Source organism: Rhinatrema bivittatum, chromosome 3 (genome assembly GCF_901001135.1).
Source record: "Rhinatrema bivittatum chromosome 3, aRhiBiv1.1, whole genome shotgun sequence".
Classification (NCBI taxonomy): domain Eukaryota; kingdom Metazoa; phylum Chordata; class Amphibia; order Gymnophiona; family Rhinatrematidae; genus Rhinatrema; species Rhinatrema bivittatum.
Window position 1 is genome coordinate 160486370 of NC_042617.1, and position 18832 is coordinate 160505201.

The following is an 18832-nucleotide window of genomic DNA, read 5'->3' on the forward strand; positions in this document are numbered from 1 at the left end:
AGGTAATAAATATCTTCCAATTAGGAGCTCCCACTCAGAAAAAGGACCTTGGAGTCATTGAAGACAATATATTGGAATGCTCAGATCAGTGTGCAGCAGCGGTCCAAAATACAAAAGGAATATATGGAATTATGCAAAAAGGAACAGAAAGTAGGAACAACATAATGCCCCTGTATCCATCCATAGTGCGACTATACCTTCAGCACTGGGTGCAGTTCAATGAGCACTGTACATATTTACCATTAACAACATGTATTAATGGATATTTCTACTACTCGCGATGAATGCTAGTCTTATTTTACTAGTAAATGACTGTTTACTGTCTGTACAAGATGCCATGCAGAGCATAGCTAAAACCAGCTGGTTGGATGACAGAGAAGAAAAGTGTGCACAGCATGTTGCAACAGGCAGAATTTCAAGGCACCTCGGACTTTTTCAAGTATCTGTGCAGGATCAGATTACAATTGAACTGAACAGTAGCATATGAGCAAGGTAACTAACTGCCTTACCCCAGGGTTATTACATTTCTACTTGACTATCAAAAGTTCCATCAAATACCACCTCTCTCCCTATCATGCCAAAAAAGTTCTCTCAATATCTATCTATATTTTTATATATAGATATATATATATATATATATATATATATATATAATTTTATTTTTTTTAATTCGTGGCAGCCAGTCAAGAAATATTCTTAAAATTAAATTGAGTTCCTACATTGCCAAAAATTACTCATTCATGCAACAAACATCAGTTAGGAAATGGACGTTTTTTACACTAACAGAAGCAGAAAATCAGAACTTCCAACAAACAAGGATAAGGAAAATTATTCCACAAAGCGCGCAAAAATAAATAATTAAATAAAAAAGATGTGTGCAAGTTAAGCTACCTAGCAGAGAGAAATGTCAAACAATCTCTTCCCTGTACCTGACAGTCAAAGAAAGCATGCATTTTCACCAAGGAAGGAAGGCCAACACTACACTATTGGTGATTTGGATAGACAGCCTCACAATAATGAATCCTTACAACTTCTCCCCTCTCTCTCATCCTTTTCATTTTAGGAAAAAGCAAAGAATTTAAATTAGATTCACCCCCCACCCCGGGACAAGAGATGTAAGTGCTACTGTTAAAAGGGAGAGAATTGACAAGCACAGATTTTGCCTGTTTCAGCTTAGAGTATATTTACAGGGGGACTCAAATCCTAACAGCTTTACTCTTGTTTTTAAAGCTTTCTACTTCCTATAAAAAATCCAGAAATACTAATTGCAAAATGTAGCCGCTAACCCCAAGCCACAGTGGCAGACTGCTACAATTTCAGTAGTCTGCTTAGGACTTTCTCCCTTACTTGCCAACCCACGTAAAGATACAATGTCACTACGTGACTCAGGAAATGTAGTTTGATTCACCCTATAAAAATACACTGATATAACATGCTGTCTCGCACATACCGTCTGTACAGAGGGTAACATACAGCTCCCTTAGCCAAAAGGAAAAGCATGCATGACCAGGTATAAATAGAAGAGACATTTATAGTGGACCTGCATTTCAACTGGTTTGTAAAACTGCAATCCCTGATATCTTATAGATCTGCTTTATAAAACAGGATTATTAATCATAAAAATGTGGTGACCTGGCAGGAGCCACAAACTTGCAACAAGAGCACCTATAATGATCACAATCAAATAAGCAGACAGAGATATCCTGAAATAAAATAAAAGCCTGGTAAAATTACACTTCTCCATCATCCCTTGGGAGCAACCTAAGTTCAGTGTGTATTCATAAATCATGCATATCGTTACTAGGCTTTTATACAACATGCTTGTAGGTGTATAGTGTGGTTTGTAGTTTTCTGTCACAAATCTTTTTCTACGGAGACCACAGCTTTGACTCAAGAACCAGTAAAGACAATACCAACGATGAGTGGAGACAAGTCAAAAGATGTTACCCTATGAAAGTATTTTAGTTTAATACCAAAAAAAAAAAATAATAATAACTGCAGCCTGTACCAACATGTGTTAATATGCTGTTAATGCATACCAGTGTTATTGAGAAGCATAAAATCCATCTCTCTAAAGACTACAGTCAAAAGAAACCGCATTATATGTGTTTAAATAGGATTTCTGCACACTTACCCACTCGGAAGTTGGAGGACGTCAAGGTGTCAGCTGCATGGCCATTTTCACTAATGAGAGTAGTGGTGTTCCCCTTCTCACAGTTGTTCTGACAGTGCCCCTTGATGCAAGTCACTTTGCAGATGCTGGGGGTAAAGACCACTTTGATGCGACCGGTTTGGTTTCCCACTGTAAGTGGAGGCAGGGAAAATAAGAAAAGCAAACAAATCAGCATGGTGTCCGCCGATTTCTTAGACATGCAAAAAAAAAAACCGCAGGGGAGAGGAAGAAAAGAAAAATAGCGCTTGAAGGAGGGCAGCCTTCCGTGCGTGCTCTCGCTTCGATATCCAGTGGTGTCTCCGAAACAGAAGTAGGAAGCTTAGCACACAGAGCGCCGGGATGTACTCCAAAACCACATTTAAAGTCAAGTCACTGGAGTGGGATTAGTAATCACAATGCCAAACTTCATTCACCGGCAGACAAAGAGCAGTGCTGAGGGCACGGCAGCTTAAATAGCCAGCCCCAACAGGCAAATGCAATGTAAAGAGGCCGGCTGTGCACCTAGGGGTGAATAAACGCTTGTGTCATCCTGCATACTTCTGCACTTATTAAGTCACTCGGTGCAGCCCGACCCCTGGAAATGTTTTAGGCATGCGGCATGTCTGAAAACATCTGTCTCGAATCTCCTGGCACTCTCATCTGAAGTGAGCAAACGCTCTGACGCATCCTATTCAAGTCCATGTTTTCACAACTTTTTGGCAATATTTCTCCCTGCAGATTTACAAATTTCTGTCTATTGCCGCCGGCTATTTATACCAAGACTGGAATAAAATCAAGACAAAGTGCTAACAAGAGCCAATAGTTTGAAATGTTTCTATTCTAGTTTGGGCTGGGCTGCTCGAGCAGACCGTGAAAGCTTTTTAGGAGGTTTGCAATGTTCAACACTGCACAATTTTAATTCCACGAAAGGCAATATTTCAAAGTAAAAATACATTGATAGCCTAGGAGTACTTTTTCCCCCAAGTAAAATTTCTTCAGGGCAACAGTGTCCAGATTTATCATGTGGAATATAAATTAAATAAATAAGAGTTCTGTATTCAAAGGCATTTAAGCTGGATAACTCGCTAGTTTATCTGGTGAAATATTTGGGCACTTATACGGCTTTAATTTAGCCGGATATCTTATTCATTTAAAATTTTGCCATATAACTTAGGGGAAAATCCATGGGCATTTATGGGAGGAGTTACATTAGCTGAATAAGACCTAGATTCATCAAAATGCTATAAATATCACGGGAATGGCACTGGCGATAAAAAAGGGAGCATGGTTAGGCTAATTTTCCTGGTACCGCATCGCATAGGTATTTTTTCTTTTTTTTATCACACCAGTGTTATTTTCACGCATTAACGACAAAAAAGATTTTTATTGCATAACTTGGGGAGAGGTTTGAGGGGCGGGGTAGGTTTTGGGGGGCAGTTTTACATGCACAGTCAAAGGTACGAACAGCACAGTTGCCATTAGTGAAGATTTTATGTGATTTGGAGGGATGAAAGGTAAAAAGAGTTGATTTGCACATTGTGCTCTCTACCTAGCTTGACAGCAGCTAGGTAGAGAGTGCATCAAGCTAGGTAGAGAACATTTGCAGGGTGCAGGGAACAGGAAACAGAGCAGTGCAGTGCAAGGCATCATTCTGCATGTCCTCAAAACACCTGGTGACCTTAACAGCAAGTACAAGGAAATAGGAAGGGCAGGGCAAGGCAAGAGCAAGGCCTGGCACAGCAGTTCATGCCCAAGGCCAACTTTCTGCATGTGTTATTTATTTTTTATTTTTTTTACTGTAGCTGGTACATAATGCCCCAGATGCTATGTTGCATGTACCAAACTGAGAATGTACCTAATCAAAAAAAAAAACAGCAACCCAATACAATGAGCTATTAAAAAATGAAAAACTTTGTTTTTTGTTTTTTTTAAGAGAGTTTCTACAACTACCTTCGCTTTCTAAACTTTGTCATGCTTCCCTAAAATATTATGCTTATTTGCTTAAGCTAAACTGAGTTGGGGAGATTCAGATCATCATGAGCTGTGGGCAAGCAGGACAGAATAATAAAGGTAGAACAAAAAAGAGAAGAGGTGTTAAGGGCATCAATCTATATTTCTGGCCTGCTCAGGGAAATGATCAAGGAAGCATCCTTGCAAGACATGATGGAACCATAGGGTGCATCACTATTAAGTCGACCTAGAGTGGGTCTGACAACTGAGTGCATTCTCAGACAGACGTCCAGTTCATAACCTAGCAGGTGCAGGCCAGACAATGTTCAACGGAGGCAGTTTACTCCACTGATCACACTGTGATCCACTTCAAGGACAAGTTCAAGAGTGCTCTCCGGCAGGCCCAGGCTCCTGAAAGCTGAACAGCACCTTTCTAAACGATTAAAAGCTTTTGAGAGGGCTGAAGGAAGCTAGTCAGGCACAGGAGGAGAGCAAGGACTGCTTCCACACCACTGCAGAGTGGTAGAAGTGGTTGAAGGTGAGGCTTTGCATCTGTTTTCAGTAGAAGAGCGAATGGCATGCAAGTGAGAAGAGAGTGAAGTTCAGGACCCTGCAAGGCAAACTGCAAACCATGCTTGAAATCCAGCACTATGGATGGAACATAAGATGAAGACCTGAAGGAAAGCAAGAAGGGCCTGAAAAAGCACTTTGAGGATTTCAGAAAAATCATCTTCTGGTCAAATGTGAAACACTTGGAGAAAGACAAAAATTGCAACCAGGGGCAGCGGTGAAGCCCTTTTTTTGTTTGAAGAGGGGCCCACCAAACTCTGCCCCTAGCTCCACCCCAACTGCATCCCACTGCCAGTTTCTTACTTTGTATTAACAGTTAATGTCATTAATATTTATGTACGTTCTTTGCATAAATCATAGATCAGAACGTTTCATTATCAGACCTATAAATAAAATACTCGATGCAAGAAAACCACTAGGGTTTTTTTCTGCCTGTGAGGCAGGGATGGCCTGGCCCTGATAAAAACAGCAATACTAACAGAAGTGCCAATATTAAGCGACTATTCTGCATGGTGTATGGGGAGAGAGAAGATCGTGTACCAAGAGATGTAATCAGAAACCAAAATATGTGGCCTACAGATATCAAAGCAGTCCTAATTTTTTGGGCATATCACTGTCGCACCAGCCTTTGCCACCCAGGGAACTGGGAGATGCTGAATGGTGACAGCCTGCATGTACTGAACTCTCTCAGGGTCAATGTAAGGGTATTAGACAACCTAGGTGAATCTTCAGCCTTATGCCACCCTCCCAAACACCCCCCTCACCCCAGCACTTGGAATATTTGTGCATTTTTAATAGATTTTTACATGAAAAAGGTGAATCAAAGTACATAAGAACATAAAAAGTTGCCATACTGGATCAGACCCAGTTTCCAAAAGTGGCCAATCCAGAATACAAATACCTGGCAAGAACCCAAACATTAAACAGATCCCATGCTACTAATGCCAGTAATAGCAGTGGCTATTCCCTAAGTCAACTTGATTAATAGCAATTTATGAGCTTCTCCACCAGGAACTTATTCAAACCTTTTTTAAACCCAGCTACAATAACTGCCCTAACTACATCCTCCAGTAATGAATTCCAGAGCTTAATTGTGCATTGAGTGAAAAACATTTCTCTGGTTTTAAATGTGATACTTGCTAACTTCATGGAGTGCCTCCTAATCCTTTCATTATCAGAAAGAGTAAATAACTGATTCACATTTACCCATTCTAGTTCTCTCATGATTTTATTGACCACTATCATATCCCCATTCAGCCGTCTCTTCTCCAAGTTGAACAGTCCTAACCTCTTTAGCCTTTCGTCATAGTGGAGCAGTTCCATCCCCTTTATCATTTTGGTTGCTATTCTCTGCACCTTCTCTAGTAAATCTTTTTTTTTTTTTTTTTTTTTTTTTTTTTAGATGCGGTGACCAGAACTTAACACAGTACTCAAGATGCAGTCTCACCATGGAGCGATACAGAGGCTCTATGACATTTTCCATTTTATTCACCATTCCCTTCTTAATAATTCTTAACGTTCTGTTTGCATTTTTGACCACTGCAACACACTGAGCTGAAGATTTTAATATATTATCCACTAGGACGCCTAGATCTTTTTCCTGGATGTTAACGTCTATGAAACCTAATTGAAACTACAGCATGGGTTATTTTTCCCTATATGCATCACCTTACTATTAAATTTCATCCATATTAAATTTCATATTAAATTCCATCTGCCATTTGGACATCCAATCTTCCAGTCTCATAAGGATTTCCTGTAATTTATAACAATCTGCATATGATTTAACTATTCTGAATAATTTTCTGTCATCTGCAAATCTGACCACCTCATGTGTCTTATTACTTTCCGGATCATTTATAAATATATTGAAAAGCACAGGTCCAAATACAGATCTCTGAGGCACTCCTCCTTCAATGATGCTTGCATTCAACAGACAGATCTAAGAGACAAGAATAAAATCCTCAGGTGATCAACACCAACTTCTAAAAAGACCTTTACTCCCCCAAGCAGTCTAATTCAGTCTAGGCTAAATCATCAATACTATAGACAATGCAGAAAAAGCATGGACCAAACCTCACTCTGGAAGAGTTGCACTAGGCTGCAATATCCTTCAAGCCAAGCAAGAAACTGGGCAGCAATGGCCTCAAAGTTGAACTCTGTATCATGATGTGGGAGCTCATCAGCCCTGACATGCTGGAGATGTACGAGGAAATGGTGGAGATGGAGAGCATGCCACATGTCCCAAGAAAGGGATGGCTCACACTCATATCAACTACAAGATCTGAACAGGTAATGACTCTCAGACTAAATGGAATTATTTCACAGGTGATTCACCTGGACCCAACTTGCAGCTTCCCTGGACATAGAATCACTGCCAACATTGGCCCTAATCTTGGACACAATCCAATATGTTAAAAACCACTGCATTTGAGCAGCGGTTGTGAGCCTGAACCAGAAGAATATATTTGACCATGTTCCCCATAAGTTCTTGCTCTGCGGATTCAGGATGAAAAAGTTCTGTAAATAAGTCAAGGTGATGTATGCTAACATTTTTAAGCACAGATCCCTTTCTTACATGGGTCAGACAAGGCTGTCCTCTCTTACCTCTTCTATATTCTACATTCTATATTCTATATTCTACAATTCCTAGGATTATTAGAATATTCTATATTCTACAATTCCTAGGATTATCTCTAATCACCTTAACCCTTTTCAACTCCCAGTCGCTCTCAAAAAAATCTAATTTGCTCAACGACCTCCTCCTGGACACCCAACCGGACATCTGTGCCATTACAGAAACATGGCTAAAAAACACAGACACCGCCATTATTAACCAGTTGCCAACACAACAATATGACATCTTCTCTATCCCCAGACCTAAAAAAAGAGGGGGTGGAATAATGTTAATAGCAAAAAAAGAACTGAGACTGTCCCAACAAGCCTTCAAATCGACGACCAAATTAGAAATCGGACTATTCAAATCCTCCCAGCTTCAAGTCTGCCTTATTTACGCCCCCCCGGGGCTCCTAGAATCCGACCCTTCTCCACTCATCGAAACCATAGCCAAACACATCAACACTAACTCACCGGCTATTATCTTAGGAGATTTCAACATCCATGTTGACTCCCCTACCCTATCATCTAATTGCGAAGCCCTTCTCATTTCTCTCCAGGCTATGGGATTCAAACAAATTATAAACAACCCCACACACAAGGCAGGCCACACGCTTGACCTGATATTCACTAACGAAACCATCTCGCCCATCACCCCTCCTTCCTGCTCTCCCATCCCCTGGTCAGATCACTCGATGATAACTACAAAATTATATATAAAACAAAAATTGACCCCCTATTGTTACTAAATCCTCGATCCAGTTCAGGAAACCCTGTTCCATGGACACTCTCAACAACAGCCTGGCCGAAGAACTAATTAAACTGGACTTCTCAGATGCAGATACCGCTATGAACTCCTGGCAAACTATTACACACTCAGTAGCTAACAGAATTTGCCCTGTAACAACAAAAGTTATCAACCCAGCCCGCACGAACAAGAAACCCTGGTTCTCAACCGAACTAAGGAAACTCAAACAGGATCTACAACACAAAGAACAACGCTGGCGGAAAGATTCCTCCCCTTCCTCACTTGCTTCGTACAAAACTGCAATGAGCTACTATAGGACATCCATTACCCGCACCAAACGAGATTTCTACGCCAAAAAAATACACGGCTTCTTATATGACCCTAAAACTCTGTTCTCATATGTAGCTGCCCTTACCACACCTATGCCCCTCACCATCCCAGAAGAAGAAGCCCAGAACAAATCTACAGAGTTGGCTATCTTTTTTGATAACAAAATCAAAAACCTTCTTGCCCCCCTGGCTTCAACTAACATGGCTCCAAACCCTTCACAACCATTAAGCCTCGCAACTAATAACCCTCCACCAAATATCCACAGACCGTCACTAGAAATTCTTGAACAGACATCCTCCCTGGAAATTGAATCAATAATCAAGAAAATGAAACCTTCCACTCATCCTCTGGACCAAATACCGACCAAACTACTTCTCACCATCCCTAACACCATTGCTAAACCGCTGGCAGACATCATAAATTGCTCCCTCAATCAAGGATCGGTCCCGGACTCCTTAAAAATTGCTTCACTTAAACCCTTACTTAAAAAACCCAACCTGGACCCAGCCGACCCTGCAAACTTCCGCCCCATTGCAAACCTACCTTTTATAGCCAAGCTAATGGAAAAGCTTGTCAACATCCGACTCACAGACTACCTTGACTCCCACAATATTCTCTACCCCTCTCAATTCGGATTCAGGAAACGCCTAAACACAGAATCCCTCCTTCTTTCTCTAACGGACAACATCCTGATGGGCCTTGACAAGGGACAATCTTACCTGCTAGCCCTTCTCGACATCTCTGCCGCGTTCGACACGGTAAACCACACTATCCTCATAAACCGCTTAATGGAAATAGGCATATCCGGCTCTGCACTGCTCTGGTTCACATCCTTTCTGAACAACAGACACTACAAAGTCAAAATAAATGACAAAGAATCTCACTCCATTCCATCAAACCAAGGTGTACCTCAGGGTTCGTCTCTTTCCCCTACCCTGTTCAATATATATCTACTCCCTTTATGCCAGCTACTCAATAGTCTCAATCTCACCCACTTTATATACGCAGACGATGTACAAATCATAATCCCCATCTCAGACCCCATCTCTACTCTAAATTTCTGGAACAACTGCTTACACGCCATCAACCTTCTGCTCTCGAGTCTCAATTTGGTCCTAAATACTTCCAAAACGGAACTACTGGTTATCTCCCCTTGTGACAACAACCCCCTCGCAAATAATGCTAGCATCCCATTAGCAAACCAGGTCAGAGATCTTGGGGCCACCCTTGACTCTAGAATGAATTTCAAAAAATTCATTAACGCCACAACCAAAGAATGCTTCTTCAAGCTACAGGTCCTGAAGCAACTTAGACCGCTCTTACACTTCAAGGATTTCCGTTCGGTGCTTCAAGCCATACTGTTTTCAAAGATCGACTATTGTAACGCTCTATTACTTGGTCTGCCCGCTTCGTCCACCAAACCTCTTCAGATGCTGCAAAACGCAGCGGCTAGGATCCTTACAAACACTCGTCGCAAGGACCATATCACACCAATACTAAAAATTCTACACTGGCTGCCCATCCAATATAGAATACTTTTCAAGGCTCTCACCATCATCCACAAATCAGTCTACCAGCAATCCACTCTCCAACTCACCTTCCCACTTGAATTACATACTTCCGCAAGACCGATCAGAACTGCCTACAAAGGTTCGCTCAAGGCCCCCCCCAACAAATCATCGGTCCACAACACTATTCACAAGCGAGCTCTTTCAACAGCAGGTCCACTACATTAGAATTCACTTCCACAAGACTTACGCCAAGAACAATGCCATTCAACTTTCAGAAAGAAATTGAAAACCTGGCTGTTCGCAGAAGCCTACCGCTGAAGGATCTCCTCAACCATCACTGACTCTCACTCCCCCACCCCTCCCCAATCCCTTCCCCCCACCCAACCTCACCCTTTCCTTCTCCCTCTGGACATACCAGGCTAATAACTGCCTAGGATAAACCTATGTTTTTGTATCTTACAGTTTTTGTTGATTTATATATTTATCTCTCTCTAATTGTTTCTTAGTTTAAACTCTGTACTGTCTTCCATTGCCCAGGTTTTATGCTCCCTGTTTAATGTAACTTTACTTTCTACCTTGATGTTAATTGGTTTCCCCTCAGTTACATTGTAAACCGGTACGATAAGACCTAGTCTTGAGCATCGGTATAGGAAAAGAAATTAAATAAATAAATAAAATTTGTGTTATAGAGCTCTTTACAGAACACATCAGATAGCAAATGGGAATCAGAAGCATCAAGGCAACACACACACACACACACACGTCAATAACTGTTTTCTCTACATGGATGGCAGACCTGGAGGAGCTGAGGCAGACAGAGAGGTATATAGATGAGACCTTCAGGGACATAGTAGCCAAGTCCCAACTTCAGACTCGCAGCCCTGGTGCTGCCTTGGAGGAAGAAGGTCTCATGATGGGAGAGCACCAACCAGGTGCAGCAGGAAAGGATCCTGTAGCAAGGACCTGCTCTCCAGGTGATGCACTGTCCTTTCGCACAGAGGATATCTCCCCAAGGCCTACTGCCCAGGAGGGAAGGGTTAGGTCAGCCATCATAGCTGGTGATTTGATTATTAGGAATGTAGATAGCTGGGTGGCTGGTGGGCGTGAGAACATGCCTACCTGGTGCAAAGGTGGCGGACCTCACGCGTCACCTAGATAGGATTTTAGACAGTGCTGGGGAGGAGCCAGCTGTCGTGGTACATGTGGGCACCAACGACATAGGAAAATGTGGGAAGGAGGTTCTGGAAGCCAAATTTAAGCTCTTAGGTAGAAAACGTAAATCTAGAACCTCTAGGGTAGCATTCTCTGAAATGCTCCCTGTTCCACGCAGGGGTCACCAGAGGCAGGCAGAGCTCCGGAGTCTCAATGAGTGGATGAGACGATGGTGCAAGGAAGAGGGATTCAGTTTTGTTAGGAACTGGGGAACCTTTTGGGGAAGGAGGGAGTCTCTTCCGAAGGGACGGGCTCCACCTTAACCAGGGTGGAACCAGACTGCTGGCGCTAACCTTTAAAAAGGAAATAGAGCAGCTTTTAAACTAGAACAAAGGGGAAAGCAGACAGTCGCTCAGCAGCGCATGGTTCGGAGATAGGTATCTTCAAAGGATACTAATGATGCATTAGAATTAGGGCATCCCGACAGTGAGGTTCCAATAATAAGAAAAGTAGTCCAAGTGCCTGTAACTAAAAATTCACCTGAGCTAAAAAAAAATCTAACATATCCCTATCAATTAAAAAGCAGAATGAAAATAAAAACAAAAAACAAACTTTGAAATGTTTGTATGCTAATGCCAGAAGTCTAAGAAGTAAGATGGGAGAATTAGAATGTATAGCAGTGAATGATGACATAGACTTAATTGGCATCTGAGAGACATGGTGGAAAGAGGATAACCAATGGGACAGTGCACTACCGGGGTACAAATTATATCGCAATGACAGAGAGGAGCACCCGGGAGGAGGTGTGACGCTTTATGTCCGGGATGGCATAGAGTCCAACAAGATAAACATCCTGCATGAGACTAAATACAAAATTGAATCTTTATGGGTAGAAATCCCTTGTGTGTCGGGGAAGACTATAGTGATAGGAGTATACTACCATCCACCTGGTCAAGATGGTGAGATGGACAGTGAAATGCTAAGAGAAATTAGGGAAGCTAACCAAATTGGTATTGCAGTAATAATGGGAGACTTCAATTACCAGAAAGGACACAAGCAAATACTGCACTTCAAAAAAACTTCTTTGCTTAGACTTCAATTACCCCAATATTGACTGGGTAAATGTATCATCGGGACACGCTAGAGAGATAACATTCCTGGATGGAATAAATGATAGCTTTATGGAGCAATTGGTTCAGGAACCGACGAGAGAGGGAGCAATTTTAGATCTAATTCTCAGTGGAGCACAGGACTTGGTGAGAGAGGTAACGGTGGTGGGGCCGCTTGGCAATAGTGATCATAATATGATCAAATTTGATTTAATGACTGGAAGAGGAACAGTGTGCAAATCCACAGCTCTCGTGCTAAACTTTCAAAAGGGAAACTTTGATAAAATGAGAAAAATTGTTAGAAAAAAACTGAAAGGATCAGCTACAAAAGTAAAAAATGTCCAAGAGGCATGGTCATTGTTAAAAAATACCATTCTAGAAGGACAGTCCAGATGTATTCCACACATGAAGAAAGGTGGAAAGAAGGCAAAACGATTACCGGCATGGTTAAAAGGGGAGGTGAAAGAAGCTATTTTAGCCAAAAGATCTTCATTCAAATATTGGAAGAAAGATCCAACAGAAGAAAATAGGATAAAGCATAAACATTGGCAAATTAAATGTAAGACATTGATAAGACAGGCTAAGAGAGAATTTGAAAAGAAGTTGGCTGTAGAGGCAAAAACTCACAGTAAAAACTTTTAAAAATATATCCGAAGCAGAAAGCCTGTAAGGAAGTCAGTTGGACCATTAGATGATCGAGGGGTTAAAGGGGCACTTAGAGAAGATAAGGCCATTGTGGAAAGATTAAATGATTTCTTTGCTTCGGTGTTTACTGAAGAGGATGTTGGGGAGGACCCGTAATGAAGAAGGTTTTCATGGGTAATGATTCAGATGGATTGAATCAAATCACGGTGAACCTAGAAGATGTGGTAGACTTTATTGACAAACTGAAGAGTAGTAAATCACCTGGACTAGATGGTATACACCCCAGAGTTCTGAAGGAACTAAAAAATGAAATTTCAGACCTATTAGTAAAAATTTGTAACCTATCATTAAAATCATCCATTGTACCTGAAGACTGGAGGATAGCAAATGTAACCCCAATATTTAAAAAGGGCTCCAGGGGCCCTACAGACCAGTTAGCCTGACTTCATTGCCAGGAAAAATAGTGGAAAGTGTTCTGAACATCAAAATCACAGAACATATAGAAAGAAATGGTTTAATGGATTAAAGTCAGCATGGCTTTACCCAAGGCAAGTCTTGCCTCACAAATCTGCTTCACTTTTTTGAAGGAATTAATAAACATGTGGATAAAGGTGAACCAGTAGATGTAGTATACTTAGATTTTCAGAAGGCGTTTCACAAAGTTCCTCATGAGAGGCTTCTAGGAAAAGTAAAAAGTCATGGAATAGGTCGCAATGTCCTTTCGTGGATTGCAAACTGGCTAAAAGACAGGAAACAGAGAGTAGGATTAAATGGACAATTTTCTCAGTGGAAGGGAGTGGCCAGTGGAGTGCCTCAAGGATCTGTATTGGGACCCTTACTTTTCAATATATTTATAAATGATCTGGAAAGAAATATGACGAGTGAGATAATCAAATTTGCAGATGACACAAAATTGTTCAGAGTAGTTAAATCACAAGCAGATTGTGATAATTTGCAGGAAGACCTTGTGAGACTGGAAAGTTGGGCATCCAAATGGCAGATGAAATTTAATGTGGATAAGTGCAAGGTGATGCATATAGGGAAAAATAACCCATGCTATAATTACACAATGTTTGGTTCCATATTAGGTGCTACAACCCAAGAAAGAGATCTAGGTGTCATAGTGGATAACACATTGAAATCGTCGGTTCAGTGTGCTGCGGCAGTCAAAAAAGCAAACAGAATGTTGGGAATTATTAGAAAGGGAATGGTGAATAAAACGGAAAATGTCATAATGCCTCTGTATCGCTCCATGGTGAGACCACACCTTGAATACTGTGTACAATTCTGGTCGCCGCATCTCAAAAAAGATATAATTGCGATGGAGAAGGTACAGAGAAGGGCTACCAAAATGATAAGGGGAATGGAACAGCTCCCCTATGAGGAAAGACTAAAGAGGTTAGGATTTTTTAGCTTGGAGAAGAGACGGCTGAGGGGGGATATGACAGAGGTGTTTAAAATCATGAGAGTCTAGAACAGGTAGATGTGAATCGGTTATTTACTCTTTCGGATAATAGAAAGACTAGGGGGCACTCCATGAAGTTAGCATGTGGCACATTTTGGCCCATTGAAAAGTAGTGTAATGAGACTAAGTATAGCAAATAAATTCCTGAGTGAGGTAGTAGACAAGTCGGAGCCAAGATAGGAGAAGAGGGCAAGTGGACAGAAAAGAGGACCAATTGAGTTAAAGTTGCCCTGCTCCCAACAATACACCTTGGGGGTCATGCTACTACACCATGACTCTACACCTTAGTGGTCTTGATGCCATTCTGCCTAGACCCCTTATGCTACATTTGGAGTTCTTTCTGCCACTATCTTGCTGCCAAACTGCTGAACCTAAACCTTGAAGGTCTTGCTCCCACTCTACCTTGCTACCCTGCTTCTGATGATACATCTTAGAAGTCTTTCTTCCACACAGCTTTGCTGCCACTTATGCCCCTGATGCTACACCGTGAGTGTCTTGTTACTAAACCACTTATGCTATATCTTGGAAGTGTTATTGGTATTCACCAGACTATACAACTCGGGGCTCTTGCTGCCATTCTCCAGACTCTACACCTTGGAGTATACTTGCCACTGTGGGTGAATGCTTTGTATCTCTTATGGTGCTTTGGGGGTCTTCATGCCACTCTGTGCTACTTTCTCCCTTTTTTTCTGACACCTATATTGTTTTCTTCCCTCTTTATGGTGCCTTAGGATATACATGCCACTCTTGGTGCCACTTTTCCCCTCTTGTACTGCTTTTGGGGATTTTACTGTGTACAATTCTGGTCACCACATCTCAAAAAAGATATAGTTGTGATGGAAAAGGTACAGAGAAGGGAAACCAAAATGATAAAGGGGATGGAACAGCTCCCCTATGAGGAAAGGCTGAAGAGGTTAGGGCTGTTCAGCTTGGAGAAGAAATGGCTGAGGGGGAATACAATAGAGGTCTTTAAGATCATGAGAGGTCTTGAACGAGTAGATGTGAATTGGTTATTTACACTTTCGGATAATAGAAGGACTAGGGGGCATTCCATGAAGTTAGAAAGTAGCATATTTAAGACTAATCGAAGAAAATTCATTTTCACTCAACGCACAATTAAGCTCTGGAATTTGTTGCCAGAGGATGTGGTTAGTGCAGTTCCTGTGGCTGGGCTCAAAAAAGGTTTGGATAAGTTCTTGGAGGAGAAGTCCATGAAATGCTATTAAGTTGACTTAGGGAATAGCCATTGCTATTAATTGCATCAGTAGAATGGGATTGTCTTGGTGTTTGGGTAATTGCCAAGTTCTTGTGGCCTGGTTTGGCCTCTGTTGGAAACAGGATGCTGGGCTTGATGGACCCTTGGTCTGACCCAGCATGGCAATTTCTTATGTTCTTATGCCCTTGTTACTGGTGTCCTCTTTTGAAGCCCTGAGTATTCTTGTCACTCTTGCTGCTACTTTGCTCCTCTCATAGTGCCTTGGAGAACTTCTGCCACTGCTGGTACCCTTTTGCTTCTTTATAGTGCCTTAGACTATTCATAAAAGTAACAATATAGCAGAGTTGCTTACCTGTAACAGGTGTTCTTCGAGGTCAGCAGGATATTAGCCCTCACACATAGGTGACATCATCTGATGGAGACCAGCATGGAAAACTTATCTCAGAGTTTCTAGAACTTTGACAGAGCCACTCTGAGCATGCTCAACATGACATTTTACCACACATCCATGCAGGGTCCCTTCAGTCTAATATAGATTTCAGGGATAACCCAAGAAGGGGAAACCCAACTCCATGGGGAGTTGGGTGAGTTTTGTGTTGACTGGAATTCTGCTGACCACGAAAAACACCTGTTCTTCGTGGTCAGCACAACTCTGCGTTCTCCAAGGAAAAGTAGGATGGCAATCCTCTTACATGGGTGAATCCATAGCTACAGGTTTCCCCCCAACATAAAAGGGGACCAATAAAACCAAAACAAGTGCTAACAGGCACAACAATAACCAGTTTTGTTGGTAACAGGGAACAGCCTGAACAAACACAATGGGTTCTAGGCAGAAATGGAATTGGGGGGCCTAAACCTCAACCAAGTTCTGAAGGACAGATTGGCCAAACCTGCTGCTGCGTCAGCCATCCCTATCAGGACAATACTGCAACGTGAATGTGTGGAGAGAACTCCATGCCACAGCTCTTCAGATCTCCATAGGAAGTGCTTTCAAGTGGGTCACAGATGCTACCATGGCTCGAACAGAGTAAGTTTTGACATGACCCCCAAGATGCATTCCCACCAGGACGTAACAGAAGATGTAGTGTGCTAGCCAACTGGAAAGCGTCTGCTTGGCAACAGCGATACCTAGCCTGTTCTTGTCAAAAGAAAGAAAAGGTAGACTCTCTCTGAGCTTCTGTCCACTCCAGATAGAAGGCTAAGGTTCTTTTGTAGTCCAAACTGTGTAGGGCTTGTTAATCTTGATGCAATTGGGGCCTAGGAAAGAATGTTGGCAAGACAATGGACTAGTTAAGATAGAAGTTAGGTACCACCTTAGGCAGGTATGTACACAAGACAACCCTCTCATGAAAAAACTTTGTACAAGATGAATAAGTCACTAAGGACTGCAGATCACTGACCCAGCCTGAAGGGACTGCCACCAAAACTATGACCTTCCAGGTCAGTTACTTCAGGTCACAGGAACACAGTGGATAAAAAGGATCTTTCATCAGCTGTGCCAACACTGAGGTGCCAGGACACAGCAAGAGGTCTGAGGAGAGGCTGCGACTGAAGCTGACTTCACATGAACTGTATAACTAAAGAGTGCACCGAGGTGGGCTTACCCTCTACACCGTGATGATGTGCACCTATCGCATTCAGATGAACCCTCACGATTGGTCTTAAGACCAACTTCTGAAAGGTGTAAAGTGTAGTCAAGCAGTTTGTGTGTCATGCAGGAGAAAGGGTCTAAGGCCATTTACTCACACCACATGGAGAACTTCCTCCACTTCAGTCCATAAGACCTTTTGGTGGAAGGCTCTCACGAATCCACCAGGACATATCTCAAGTGTAAGATACATTGCCATGGGTATGGCAGACATGGCTATGCTCCCTGCTAACTAGTCAAAACCCCATCCCCGGAGTTGACTGAAGCACTGGTTAGAGACTTTGGGGCTCTCTGTTGCCTGGGGCAGCTGCAAAGGCTTGCAATTCCTGATGGGGTTGAGGTGGAAGAGGATAGTATTTCCTCGATGGAAGGACACGGAAGCCTCATCAGGGGCGTCTTCATCACTCAGATCACCCGGAGACACTGGTGGGAGAGCCCTAACTGCACTCTTGGCCTGGGGCGCTGGGGGCACAGAGAGCTCTGAGAGCACCAAAGGCACTGAGGGAGTCAATGGGCTCGGCATCTCGAGCAACACTGGCCATGGAGGTGGCCGTGGAAGAGGAACCACCAGCCCCGACAGCCAGCCCTGCCTCTTCTCCAATTGCAGCTGTTCTGGTGCCCCCCCGTGGCCACAAGGGCTTCTGGGACACCGGCAAGGGTTGCGACAGCAGTGCACCAAGAAGCAAGTCCAACTGCTCTAGCAACGGCACTAGCCTCAATGGTGCAGGTTCCGGCAGCGGTGGTGGCCCCGAGGGGGGCCAGCAGCTTGATGCCTTCTAGGACTCGACTGACTGTCAACCACACTCTGCGCTTCAACTCTTCCTCAAATGCTGCTGATGACAGGACAGCTTGAAGAGGCAGCAGCATGACGAGATCCCCCTTGGATCCCCGAGGGAGACTGGTGCCTGGTACCAGAATCTGTGGGGACCACTTCGGGCCTACGGCCTCGATGGAGGGAAGCACTTCCTCAGCACAGGGCCACTTCAGGTGCATCTCGGCTGATGCCGGAGTCTTCCCAAGTTTAGAGTCATGAGAAGACTGTGATTGATGCCAGTGCTTCCTCTGCTTCCCATGATGCTCGGCCCAATCTTTCCCCATCGCTGAGGGAGATGGTGATGACCCGGACCTAGAATGGGAAGAAACAGAAAGAGGCTGATCCCCAGCACCTAACTTGACCAGGGGAACCGAGCGAGCAAAAGATAGAAAAGGACCAGTGACTACCGGATCCTCCTTGCCCCGAGGCATCGACACCCCGAAGTCGAGGGCTCAGGCTTTCTGGGGCCAAACAATTTTTCTATTTTGTCAAGGCGCGAGCAGCAACCCTTGGGGGTCATCTGGGCACAGAACGAACACCCCCAAATATTGAGCGATGCTCCCAGGCACGAAATACAGACCTGTAATGGACATAGTCCAGGGCACTGGAGCATAAGTGGAAACCAGATGACACCATAGAAAAAAGTAACAGACGAGCAGTCATTGGCCGGCGGCCACCGGGAGACAGCATCATCGGTAATCGACCACAATGAATGGGGTAACTTACTGTAATCCCTCTAACAAAGGCCAGAAACAATCGAAGGACCCGGCCTGAAAAAGAAATAAGAAAAACTCGAATGTAGCAGTTTTTCAGAGGAAAAACCAGCACAAGCTCCACATCCGCGAGATGATCACTCCGCGGAAAAGAGGAGACTGAAGAAGGACCCTGCGTGGATTCGTGGATAGT

At 43.0% G+C, this 18832-nt stretch overlaps 1 protein-coding gene across 7 annotated transcripts in view; it reads right to left on the reverse strand.

Moving 5' to 3' along the window:
- The window catches only part of LTBP1 (latent transforming growth factor beta binding protein 1), a 737653-nt gene that overhangs the window by 506568 nt on the left and 212253 nt on the right, over positions 1-18832 (reverse strand). For all 7 annotated transcript variants that reach the window (XM_029593891.1, XM_029593888.1, XM_029593890.1 and 4 more), the window contains exon 5: positions 2135-2302. In XM_029593891.1, the coding sequence (XP_029449751.1) occupies positions 2135-2302 (168 nt within the window). The remainder of the gene's footprint in view (positions 1-2134; positions 2303-18832) is intronic.